The sequence below is a fragment of the Podarcis liolepis genome (assembly GCF_965112155.1).
Source record: "Podarcis liolepis genome assembly, chromosome: 1".
In the NCBI taxonomy this organism is placed as follows: domain Eukaryota; kingdom Metazoa; phylum Chordata; class Lepidosauria; order Squamata; family Lacertidae; genus Podarcis; species Podarcis liolepis.
This window is the reverse complement of record NC_139554.1, coordinates 62,874,490-62,888,321: the sequence shown is the minus strand read 5'-3', so window position 1 is coordinate 62,888,321 and position 13,832 is coordinate 62,874,490. Positions and strand designations below refer to the sequence as shown.

Here is a 13,832-nt window from a genome sequence, read left to right as displayed (position 1 = left end):
TCTTTGTTTTATTGTTTTCATTAATTAAAAAAATAATTATACAGCTGGATGAATAAATATCCCGAAGGATAACGTGTGTGCTGAACTGCCAACAGCCTATGCATTTGACTGCTAACTCTGCTTGCTCTCAGTACGTTTAGTCTTTGCAAATCATGTCCTGACATGCAGCGCATTTTGGTATCTGTTCCCACACCTATAAAAAGATACATAAAGCAGGAATCTTTTGTAGGCGCCTTTAAATAACACCAAGCACACTGAAGTACTGCATGCATGATAATAGGAGGAAATTAATTCCCTGGTTTTATGGAATCCTGTACGCATTTACTCGGGAAGTTGAACATCCCACTAAATTCAGTGGTGTTTACTTATGATTAACCTGCCAGTTTTCCAACCTGATTCAGTGCATTTTTATTCAGAAATAATTCCCACTGGGTTGAATGGGACTTATTCACCCAGGCAGGGGTTCATAGTATTGCCACTTTCCTATGATCTTTTTCTATGTTATAAATTGTAGAATTGTCATGTGTGATCCTAGAGATGCCTTCTCAAAAGTAAGTTGTATTGAGTCCAATGAGTTTTACTCAGTAGCTGATGGTGTGGTGGAACACTCATGCTCACCTGAACTCTGGTCAATCACATCGCTGTTGCTTACCAGGAGGGCAGGGGCGAGGGGTGGGGAGGTTGTCGTGGTGGAAATACACCAGCAGGAGAACCTGATTGGCTCCACCATTCCAGCTTCACTGCCACCTTGCCCCTCCCCCTCTATCTCCCAGTAAGCAACAGCAATGTGACCAACAGGAGGTCAGGTGAGCGGTGCTGCCTCCTCACCCCATCCACTACTACTCCCAGGAAAGTGAGTATACACACTTTCTTGGGGATAAACCATACCAAATCCAATGGGGATTAGTTCTGAGAAGACAGGCATAGGATTGCACTGTAAATGTCACCGTTTATTGATTTGTAAGCAAGTTTCAGTGCCGGACTTCTTCTGAAAGTTGCAATCCTTTGCTACTAACTTCAGAGTAATTCAGATGTAAAGGTAATTCAGATGTGGAAAGGTTAACTTTGGATGGCATTTTTCTTGTTTCCTCAAACATACATCACAGCAACTCATTTTTTAGTACAATTGCAAAGTGATCTCAATCTGTCCAATTCAGAGTGTAGGCGTTTGGTATATATCCTCTATTATTTCAGTTGTTATCGTGTTATGTGCATGTGGTGTGCATGGATTAGCAACCCACCTTGGTACATTTGCTAGCGAATGATGGGTAAGAAATATAATGAACTGTGTATGCAAATATATTTTTATGTGTATAATATACAGTGGAAACTTTTCCAAGAGAGCTGGATATGTCAAGGCTGTATTGGAGGCCACAGTTTCTGATTTGAAAGGCCTGCCTACCTAAGCTCCTGGCTTGTGGGCTTTGTTGAGTAGTTATTGATAGGGCAGAGGCACTCTGGCCATGCTCATTCTTATTAACACTGTATGTTCCAGGGTGAATAGTCAGTAGAATCTATGGCCAAGCTCTGTCTCAAATGTTGCAATTTTACCATATCTGGGAATGCTGACTGGGCGGCAAAAGGTCTGGATGAGTTCTTGGGAAGTGCTGCTTTTGCAAGTAGCAACTACATGTCAAGGCAAGGGGAGAGGTGGACTTTTGCAGGCCTGCACCAGGCCAATTCTGGGCTTCTGACCATATTTTGTAGCCTTAAAGGTTCCTTTCCAACCCCTTCCATCCAGGTCTTCTTACATTGCTACAGCAGGGCCAGCCCAATACATTTTGGCACCTGAGGTGAACCACAAAATTGTGCCTCAGGGGAAGAAAGGTTGAGTGAAGTTTTACACCAGTAACAAGGGGGCAATGAATAGCTACATTGGAATCTGCTGCCCCTGTGGATCCTGCCACCTGAGGCCTCACCTTGCCTCATGGGTGAGCTGGTCTTGCAAGGCAGCTGGCAGAAACTGGTTTATTTTCACACATATACCCCAAGCAGGCTGCCACAAATGACTGTGTTTGTCTGCGTCAGGAACTATGTAGGTTGAAACGGAATGTTACGGGACTCCCTGGTCCTGAATGGGGCAACTGTGTCCCTGAAGGAGCAGGTATGCAGCCTGGGAGTCATTTTGGACGCACAGCTGTCCATGGAGGAGCAGGTCAGTTCTGTGTCCAGGGCAGCTGTCTACCAGCTCCATCTGGTACGCAGGCTGAGACCCTACCTGCTCGTGGACTGTCTTGCCAGAATGGTGCATGCTCTAGTTATCTCCTGCTTGGACTACTGCAATACTCTCTACGTGGGGCTACCTTTGAAGGTGACCCGGAAACTACAACTAATCCAGAATGCAGCAGATAGACTGGTGACTGGGAGCAGCCGCCGAGACCACATAACACCAGTCTTGAAAAACCTACATTGGCTCCCAGTACATTTCCGAGCACAATTCAAAGTGTTGGTGCTGACCTTTAAAGCCCTAAACGGCCTCAGTCCAGTATACCTGAAGGAACGTCTCCACTCCAATCGTTCTACCCGGACACTGAGGTTCAGTGCTGAGGGCCTTCTGGTGGTTCCCTCACTGCGGGAAGCCAAGTTACAGGGAACCAGGCAGAGGGCCTTCTCAGTAGTGGCACCTGCCCTGTGGAAAGCCCTCCCATCAGATGTCAAAGAAATAAAGAACTATCTGATGTTTAGAAGACATCTGAAGGCAGCCCTGTCTAGGGAAGGTTTTAATGACTAATGTCTTAATGTATTTTTAATCTTTTGTTGGAAGCTGCCCAGAGTGGCTGGGGAAACCCAACCAGATGGGTGGGGTATAAATTTATTATTATTTATTAAGTTTGACATCATCTGCTTCTTATGGGAAAGGGGAGGAGGTTTTCATTTGCCTGCCTTCTAGGCCAGGGGTAAAGGGTATTTATGTGGCCCCACACATAAGGCTCCCCCCCCCCCCGCAATTCTGTAGCTGTATATCCATCAGAGGGTGTACTTGGACTTGTAAGCTCTGAGGAGGGTCCCCTAACAGATTTCAACACCCTTAACAAACATGAAAAAGGTTCTTAAAGAGTAGATTATTGTGGTCATCTGGAAACGATAATTGTATAGGTTTGTATTCCCACCTCATGTGAAAATATGCTCGCAGATCCATCTTAAGAAGCAATGAATATACTTTCTGGAAGGAGAGTAATGTTTTCAGAGGAAGAAAATTGTCCAGTTTTGCGAGGTGGGAGGGGGATATTTGCAACAGGAACACATCCTTAAAGAAAGATGTGAGTTGTGCATGTCAAGTAAGAAACAAAAGCTCATTTACTGAGCAAAGAAAGTTTGTGACTCAAAATGTGACCCAGTTCTCTAAGCTGCCTAAGAGATGTCTCTTTATACATGAGCTGATTTTTCAGAACCCCTTTTTCTAGTATGACCTCACACCACAAGACTGCCTCACTTGATGTGATTTGCCTCTGAGTTTCCACAATGAGCTCACCGCTGAGTCTTGTGTGTAGAAAAAGATGTGCTCTCTCTCTGTTCTTTCTCGCAAAAAATATATAGAAAAGAACCTCTATGAGTAGTTATGGTGTGGGGAACATGTGGCATAAACTTTCATAGGTAATAGCCTGACCTACTGCATTCAATGCCCAGTGTAAACTCATACACATGGAGGGATGCTGAAGTTGACGGTAAAATGTATCTGAAGTGTCTTAGGCAAGGTGTGGACTGAGACAATGGAAGACAAACTGTAGGCAAGATGAGAGCGAGTGACATCATGTCTACGTGGCCTTAAATGCAGCAGTGTCCACTTCTGAGGGGAAAGAGCCACCCCGTGCCTGAGAGTGTTGAACTGCATGTGTGTACATGCACCCCTTCTGCCCCACAACTGTGGAGCTTTTTTTCCTCCAGATGCCTCCCAAAAGCCATGCATGAAGCAATTCAGAAATGCTTCAAAACATCTTTTCCTTTGGGTTAGCTAGCTGTGCCCAGGACTTATCAGGGAGGTGGACTTTATATGTTTTAATAATGTTTTTTTAAAGAAAGAGAGAGAGAAGATTTCATGTATTATAAGTTACCCAAATAAGAGCGTCATATATGAGCACCAAGGCAACTTATAATTGAGTATGATAATACTCAAGGCTAATAATTGAAATAAATAAATCAAAATTATTATGAGAGACACTCAGATCTTTTAATCCCTGCTCTGTATCATTGCCTCTGAACTGCCCTTTGAAGTTACCTTTTGCTATAAATGTTTGTCTGCTGTTATTATTTAGAAGTGTATGGCATCAGGCCACACCAAGAACCTGGCTCCAGAACCAGTTCTTCAGTCTCCCAGTGTGAATTCCCTGGTACGTGCATTCAGTCAACAAAGGGCAAAATGGAAATCCAGGTGGTAGGTGGGTGGTGAAGATAGCTCTGAGAGAAAATGAACTTTAAGCACCCTACTTTTGCTCAGTTGCCATCTTGCCACATGTTTATGGAATTTACATGCCAAAAGCTGGCTTTGGTCGCCTCAATAACCAGATCAATTTGTACAAATCTATAAAGACCTTTTTGAAGTCAGATGTCAGATATATAGGATTTTTCAGAATAAATGCAGCAAACAATTCAGTGAGGGATGACCTGCAGGGACTGAGTAAACTATTAATATTTATACAAAGATGCCACAATGATATATATGAATAGGAAGAATGACTAGTATCCAAAGGACGTGTTGAGCTTAGATTATTGTCAACAGAATTCCTCACAGCATAACATTTCCTCATACGAACATCGGGGCCTAAAACTTGGGCAATTCCTGTCTTAGTGCGTAAAGCGTCTTTGTTGTGCTTTTCCTCTGACAAGTGTTAGGATTCTTTGTTTCCCACAAAATAAGGATGTGAAGTAAGTCTTTATACATAGCGCTGTGTTGGCAAACAAAAAGAGTGTTTACTCCAGTCCTTACTGCCAAGTATGAGGTACTTCGGCATGAACATCAAAAGCACCGAAATGAGTATTAGCTGATTCTTAAGAAACGTGAATAATGCTATTGCTTGCTTGTTGTTGTTATTTAGTCGTGTCTGACTCTTTGTGACCCCATGGACCTGAGCACGCCAGGCACTCCTGTCTTCCACTGCCTCCCGCAGTTTGGTCAAACTCATGCTGGTAGCTTCGAGAACACTGTCCAACCATCTCGTGCTCTGTCGTCCCCTTCTCCTTGTGCCCTCCATCTTTCCCAACATCAGGGTCTTTTCCAGGGAGTCTTCTCTTCTCATGAGGTGGCCAAAGTATTGGAGCCTCAGCTTCATGATCTGTCCTTCCAGTGAGCACTCAGGGCTGATTTCCTTAAGAAAGGATAGGTTTGATCTTCTTGCAGTCCATGGGACTCTCAAGAGTCTCCTCCAGCACCATAATTCAAAAGCATCAATTCTGCGGAGATCAGCCTTCTTTATGGCCCAGCTCTCACTTCCATACATCACTACTCAGAAAACCATAGCTTTTACTATACGGACCTTTGTTGGCAAGGTGATGTCTCTACTTTTTAAGATGCTAGAAAGATTGCTTGCTAGAAAGAAGCAATTGGTCAGCCACAAAGTTGTGAAAGGAGGCAGAAGAGTGGAACAAGTTCAGAAAGGAAGGTAACCCACTAGGCTGCTCCACATGGCTTAGGTGTTGATCATTCATCCTGAAGTTAGAGTATGTCCGGAGCTTTATTGAGCATTCACTCTGATTTGTTTATACAACAATGAGCATCCAACTGGATGTGTGCAGTGGTTATGCACTATGCGTTTCAATACATTTTGCCCATTGCTTTCCCAACTGCAGAGAGTCTGTGTTGTTGTTTTAAGTGGATTTGTTGTGCTAGGCTGACATTTAATTGTGTAGACCTAATTTTCCAGTATGTGCTTGAAACCCTCTCTCAAAGTCATGATCCTAACTTTGGTAAAATCAGAAAACTGGGATTTTGTGTCTTTTCGTAGGGAGACTTGCAAAGTTCCTCAACCTGTCACAAAAGTAAAGATTATCCAGGAAAATATATTTCCTACTCTAGGCTGGGATGTAAGTCTTCCAAGACCAAAGCAAAGGTGGGAAAGCAGATTGTTCAAAGCTGTATAAGGCAACCAGCTTTAATGACATTGTGGTGGGTTTCTCCTTGATAAGTTTCTTTATTCCTTTGTGACTTAGGCTCACATTAACAACACAGCTACAGCTGTGTGGGGACTACCGTACTTCTGTGTGGGATAGTCAGGGTAAATAAAAATAAGTGGATTTTTTTAAAGCACATCTTTAAAAAATAATTAGATTGTAACTTTTGTTCAGATTTCAGCTATAAGTTTTTCTTTTTAAAAATAACCTGGTTTAAAAATGAAAGCAAAAATAGAACTTCTTAAAACTAAATTTATGACCTTACAAATTCATGAAAGGCTGCTTTAAAGGAAAGAAAGAAAGAAAAGTGAGGAAAACATTTTCATCAGTCATTAATAAGTACAGTAGTTCATGCATTTATATTCTGGGTTGATAGTGGGGTTCAGGAACTTGCAAGACAACACATGTCATCCAGTAATCCATCTGAGTGCATATGATGGGGGACCATTTTTAAATTAAAACCATATCTACAATATCCATCTCATATCATAGATGCAATTAGCTGAGGGAATCAGCAGAAGCAGATAGGGTTTATGCCTCATTCTGCCCTCAGGTGTCCTTGATCTAGAATGGCTCTTGCAATCCCTACATACCACAATCCTCATAATTCAGTGCATTAACTTGTTTAGGAGTTTTACCCAATTAAGGGAAACTTTTTTTCCGTAGTGACATGGCATTTACTCATAAAGTGATGATGTCACTCTATGAATGCTTTTGCCTATTGCATCTAGCATTCAAATATGTTTCCTCAAGAGTGGGGAAACGTCAGGCTTGAAGGTTCTTTTCATTTTCTTTTGTTTAGAAACTGTCTAGGCATAAATTGAACAAGTGCCTTCTAAAAATTACTATAGTATATTCTGCAAGGGAGCACATGCTAGAAAACAAGAGCAGACTGGAAAAGTGATGAAGAGGGACAGCTTGACAGGGAGCACCCGCCTTGTTGCCTTGGTAATGGGCTGTTGCATTCCCTTTCCTTCTCCCCCAAGTTATACAGACCAAGGGCAGTGCAGGGGCTTCACTGGCCCTCAGTTAGAGCACGAAGGAGGGGTTTTGACCTCTGCTTCACTGAATTTCATTGCTGCTAGTTTAGTACAGAGAGATGAGCAGCATGCAAGCAAGCAAGCAAGCACCTCCATGTGCCACAAAATAGCAAAAGGCAAGGGTGTAATTGGGCTGGATTTTAAAAATGTTCATGAACAACCCCACACCCCCATTTTGGCTTACCTTTCATTGGGATAGCTGAATACTTCCCTTATTACTCAGTATTCTCTGAATACACCTTTACCTTCACTTATGAATGCCACCTCAGCTGCATGAAAATATGTGTTGTAATTGCACCTGGTATCTGTGAGTTCCACAGATCAATTTTTTTGCTACACAAAAACAAGCAAGCCAAAGCTCATTGCAGGAAAAGTCTGGTGTGTGTTGGGGCTTGTGTGTGTGCTCTCCATGCTCTCCCATGCTGACAGATGGTTATTTGCTCCTCAATTTCTGAAATGTAGTTTTGGGAGCCTTAGATACTGTGAGACAATCCTCCCCCCCCCACCTTGTCTTTTTAAAGGTAATTACTGTTCATATAGTTCCAACCTCCGTGCTGAGATCTTTCTGCACAAGACAATAACTTTCTGAAATCTTTCCTCGTTACTGCATGCATACCGCAGATGCTTAGTAACCTTTCCAAGCATGCTGTTACACTTGTCATGCAAATAGAGGATAATTAATTATCATGCCTAGAGTGTGACATTTACTGTGCAAGGGTTCTTGAGACTTCAGGCCAACATCTTTAACTAGTTCCAAGCAGGGTAGTCCAATCATTGGCTTCTGCCATAGTGAGCGCTCTCAATGAATGCCTTTGTGACATAAAAGATAAATGTGGGAAACCTTTTTCCAGGTGTGATTTCTGTCGCTTGACTGGGATGACGGAATATAAACGCATGCCAATTGTCTCTTGTGTGAGGTTAAAAAGTTACATAGGGTTAACACATAACTCTTTCCAACTTGGCAGAGGAGGGGGATGTATCCTCAAACGGTTGTTGCTTCTTTCATCTATTTGTTCTGAATTCCTTCTTTTCTCTCTTTCTTCCCCTCTTCTTGTCGCCCACAGTTCCACCAAGTGAAAAGAGTGATGACCATCCTTTTCCTTACTATGGTTATTTCATACTTCAGTTGCATGAAAGCTGCCCCAATGAAAGAAGTGAGCATCAGAGGACCAGGCAGCTTGGCTTATCCCGGTCTCCGGACACAGGGAAACCTGGAGAACCTCGGCGGGCCCAATGACGCCTCCAGAGGATTGACGTCCTTGGCGGACACTTTTGAACATGTCATAGAGGAGCTCCTGGATGAGCAGCAGGTCATCCAGCCCAGCAAGGAAAATAAGGATGCCGACTTGTACTCATCTCGGGTGATGCTAAGCAGTCAAGTGCCTTTGGAGCCACCACTGCTCTTTCTGCTTGAGGAGTATAAAAACTACTTGGATGCTGCAAACATGTCCATGAGGGTCCGGCGTCACTCCGACCCGGCTCGCCGTGGGGAGCTGAGTGTGTGTGACAGTACGAGCGAGTGGGTGACGGCGGCCGAGAAAAAAACGGCGGTGGACATGTCGGGGGCAACTGTCACAGTCCTGGAAAAAGTCCCGGTACCCAAAGGCCAACTGAAGCAATATTTTTATGAGACCAAATGCAACTCCAAGGGTTATACGAAAGAGGGCTGCCGGGGCATAGACAAGAGGTACTGGAATTCCCAGTGCCGAACTACCCAGTCTTATGTGCGAGCTCTCACTATGGATAACAAGAAGAGAGTTGGATGGCGGTTTATAAGAATAGACACTTCCTGTGTTTGTACACTGACCATAAAAAGGGGAAGATAGTGGATTTGTGTTGTATAGATTATATTGAGACAAAATTTATCTATTTGTATATATACATAACAGGGTAAATTATTCAGTAAGAAAGAAAAAATAATAATTTTATGGACTGCATGTATAAATGAAGTTTATACAGTACAGTGGTTCCACAATCTATTTATTGAACATATCCATGAGCTAAAGAGGAACAAGACAGAGAGAGAGAGAGAGATAAATTCATTTGCGCACAACTTTGAGAAAAAAAATGCATTACATTCCTCTAACATTGTGGTTTGTTGCTGTTGCCAAGAATTGAAAACTTAAAAAAATTAAAAAAATAAAATTGCATGCTGCTTCAATTGTGAATTGATGATAAACTGTCCTTTCAAAAAAAAGAAAATGAACCAAAACATTCCGTTTACATTTTAGACAGTAAGTATCTTGATTCCTATTAGTATTATATCTGTTTACTGCTTTTAAATTCTTCTGGTAGCGTTGGAATTAAAACAATGTCAAGGTGCTGTTGTCATAGTTTTACTGTTGATTTTTTTTTTAATTTTAAAATTCCCACATGGTTTTAAAAAGAGGAGATTACTCCCTGTCATCACCGTATATGTTCTGGATAAAACAAATTTGGGGTTTTTTTGTATGTTGTGAAGGTGTTTGCAATATCAAATCAGACTACTGAAAAAAATAATAAAAAAAGGCAACTGAAAAAGACAGTGTTGATGTTCCTCCCAGTGCTCTTTTCTAATCTACAGGCAGCACTTTTATGTTTGTCTAGGTGTGGTTTCTATTCTATGATTGTTGCTTTAAAGACCTGCCTTTTGCTTGTTTTGTATTTTGGTTTTTCTGGGGTCCGTCCGTCCCCCAACACTTTTCCTCTCTTAGGAAGAAAACAAATTGCATTCTCTTTCAAACATATTCCCCCCATTTTCCTTGGGTGTTGAGAACAAAGATGATTGCCCCAACCTAGGAAGGGAGATCTGCATATACAGCTGGTGTGGATTCCTCAGATCTTTCACCAGGCTGCACTGAGCTTGGTGAGGATGGAGAATCTCATCACCATCCTCTCGTTGTATGAGCGGAGTCGGTTCAGGGAGAAGTAGTATTTGTGTCTGGATTAACTATCCCGTTGAAGTACAATTACCAAATCTTGGCAAGAAAGAAAAAAAAAGGGGAAAGAATCACATGAATATCAGATGGTACTTTAGCAAATACATTTGGAATGCCACAATGCTGTAACTTATGGATCCAGACGGTCTACAGTTGTGTTGGCAACGGAAGGATTAGCAATCGCTACTGAAAAGAACTGCACAGAGAGACAGTGAAGCAGTAAAGGCTTCCCTGTGCAAGTAAATATATGCATGGCAGCCAGATGCTCTTATTGTAAAAAAGAATGTCTAGTATGCCCCGGTTCTCAAATACCTGCTACTTTTTCTACTTGAGATAATATGACAGAATCCAGGCCTGAAGGAGTGGCTCTGGAATCAGGTAGGCAGAGCCTTCTACCTCAAAACCCAACTACCTGTTTTGTCTAAATATGTCTGCAATGGTCTATGGCTTTTTGAGAGGTAGCACACAATAGCCTTATCTTCTACAGGCAAGAGAATCCTGTAGAACCATAGCTCTTGGTTTAAAAGGAAATCCTAGGAATGCATCCTGAAATCAGTTGCATGCACTTTAATTAAAGGTAACTCCAGTGGTACTCTTAAGTAAGTAACTGAGCACAGGACTGATGCCTCTGGCCTTGGAGAATTATCAGCAAATCCAGCACAACCTGCAACACAAATAGACAATGACTACATTAGAAATGCCACAGCAAGAGCGTGACCTCTCACTAAATATATTCGGTTTTTGTTTTGGCATGCATCATATAACCCACACGTTGCAATGCAGACAGTGTCATTTATCAAGGGATAGTTGCATGTATATTTCATAGTGACGATGCCTACTTCCATGGGTGGGGTCCAATGTTTTGCTAAACAGAGGTCTTTGCTTTGATGTAGGCCTAGGTTTTCGAAAGTGGTAGATAAGGTAAATCTGTTTCTGGACTGAACCATTTCAAACTGAAAATGAAATACCCCCACCTCCCCAGAGTGGGGAGGCAGTCGTGTCAGGGAGAAGGCTAGGCTACAGCCCTTCTCCTTTGACATCTAGTTTTCTATGTGAAGGGGGAAAGGAGGCATTCAATTATATGAATCTCCACCTGCAGTCTAAAGTAGTACAGCCCAGACACTGGTTTACTATTTCATGTGCTATTTGTTTGAACTAGGCTATAAATAAAAACCCAACCTTTCTTGGGTGATATTTCACTAGAAGACTCAGGCCTTAAGATAATGTGTCTTAAAACACCACAATCCAAAAATAAGCTCATTTCAGATCCTGGGATTATTAATTTAGCAGTAGAAATCAGTCCCTCATTTCATTGATGGTCAGTTTATGCAGTTATCAGAAGTAAAAATTGGATGCAAACAAACTTAGCGTATTTATTTATTTTATTTATAGAAAATATCAAAGCTTTTCACCAACTTCTAATACGGGAAGAAGAAGGTTGGTTCTGGGTTATTACAAATCTATTCACTCTCCTTGGACATGTGTTCACTGTCGAAAAACAAAACACTAACCCAATTGATTAACGACAGTATGCAGGTAGATGCTTTGCCATTAATCAACTCTTGACTGCCCAAGGCTGGGCAAATAAATGGTTGTTACCTTAAAGGAAAGCAGATGCTGTCATTGTCCATTTTTAATAGGCAATCCAACTGGAGCTAAATCAGCCTTTCAGCCCAATGGCAATCCCTTTATTTAGCTTTAACCTGCATCCCAGGCTATCTTCACCACAAAATCCTAGTAGACATTTAATATAAGACATATAACTTAAAGGCAGGGAAAATATCTGGGTTACATTAATCCATGCATTTGGAATGGAAAGTCTTTGTAAGATTGTGTTATCAGCAAGAAGCTGCTTTTGTTCACACTTTTGAAAGTGGAAATGGAGGGGAATCATTGTCATCCCTCGGTGATGTTTTCTTATGCAATGAGAAAATATCATGATCCTGATTTCCTTCAGATCCATTAGGCTAGTTCCCTGCTTTATGGCTGTTCCTAACTTTATGTAGTGAAACAGTGTGCAGACTTGTTCTCAAACCATTTCCGCTGATATAAATGAATTCCCTTCCAGCCCCACTGTGTATATAACTAGGTCAACATCCTCACTCAGTCCTAACTAAAGCCTGTCACCTAAATTGCCACTAAAAATTGCAGTGGATCATTATTTAGAGTCATGCAGTTCACAATTTAAACAAAGGGAAAATCTGGAAATAAGGTAACTATTGCATATCAGATATACTATACTAATTTAGCCTATATAAAAGACTCTTGGAATAGATGTGATCTTATATCTGGATGCATAATATTGGTCTCTGGCTATTTTTTAACTCACAAGGAAAGAAAATGATTTTTGCTGTAATATAATCCACCAGCAGAAAAGAACATAGAAATGTTTTTGTACATATCCAGAGTGAATCAGCTTTATAATAACTTTATCCCTGTTGGGCATCGTATAACATAGGATTAAAAATTAAATAAAATCAGATTTAGCCAGTCCTATTCCTAATAATCTGGAGAATCCTATTCCATTAGTGGACAATGACTGATACAAACCCAAAAGATTCCAGCCTTCAAACAGGACAATTTAAGGCTCACTGTCTCCAACCACTATAGCAGATCTACTCAATTCCATGGGCTTACTGTGGAATGACAAGTTTGAGTATCACAGATTGAAAGCTACATGAGAATGTAATTCGTATATCTAGGAATACTAAATTTTTATTAACAGTTGTACAGTACACTGTAAACACACAAACAACTACAAATCATTATTTGGATGCAGAATCTGCTATGCAACGAATCAATATAGCCCTAGCTTTTGTAAACTGAAACAAGCACTATTCTTAACACCCATTCTATGCCAGACCTACTACAACAAAATAAATACATGATCACAGGCTTGGCAGTTTTAGTTGAACTGGGGTTTCAAAAATGTCACTCAATTGATTTTTTTTATTTATTATTTTTTTGCTGTGATCTGTCTGTGGCAAAAGTATTTCATGCATGTCTTTGGCCCTATTGTTTTGTTAAAAAAAAAAACCTCTTGCAAATGTAAGTTAATGTCTGTGGCCTTGTTCTCTCTTATTCACCATGTGTAACAAATATTTATTGTATATTTATATAATTTTATGGGATTTTTGGAAAAAAATGAATCTGGCATTAAATCTTACAAGCATCTGCGTCACATTGTAAATAAAATTAAGCTATATTTAAGTGTACTGATTAACATATAATATATGTTTAAATATAGATTTTTATGTTTTTTAAATATATTTTCAATATATATATATATACAGTATATATAAACTCGGGTTTTTTGGGACCATGTGACTTTTCTCTAATTGTAAACCAAACATGAGTTTTACAATGAAGATGTGTGTTCTTTTTTTCCCCCAAAAGCAAAATCTACTTTTATTTTAACAATAAAATCTTCTTGGTAAGGCAGCTAGGCAGCTGTTTCATATTTGGACAGTTGGCAGGGGAGGGGGAGTTGCAAGAGGTCCTTTTCCACACACACACAAAGAAAGGATTCCCCCGCTCCTCCCAGAATAATTCCTAGCAAAACTAGCATCCATGGATCAAACATCATGATTTTCATTCAACTATAAAACAATGAACAAGTCTAACTTTGTATATATCCATATAAAAAAACTGAATCATGTATGTGAATACATGATGCCCGGATCTGATAGCTCCAGAAAATATTTAAAGGCTCCAATGTACCGATTCTGCTCTGTGCAGTTCTGAGCTGCTCAATTTGGTTCAGCAATAA

At 40.8% G+C, this 13,832-nt stretch overlaps 1 protein-coding gene across 7 annotated transcripts in view; it reads left to right on the top strand.

Annotated features, from left to right (window-relative positions):
- BDNF (brain derived neurotrophic factor) overlaps positions 1–13,504 on the top strand; it is a 71,397-nt gene extending 57,893 nt beyond the window's left edge. For all 7 annotated transcript variants that reach the window (XM_083465484.1, XM_083465486.1, XM_083465488.1 and 4 more), the window contains one exon: positions 8,210–13,504. In XM_083465484.1, coding sequence (XP_083321610.1) covers positions 8,210–8,971 — 762 coding nt within the window. In that variant the 3' untranslated portion in view covers positions 8,972–13,504. The remainder of the gene's footprint in view (positions 1–8,209) is intronic.
- Positions 13,505–13,832: the final 328 nt, after the last annotated feature.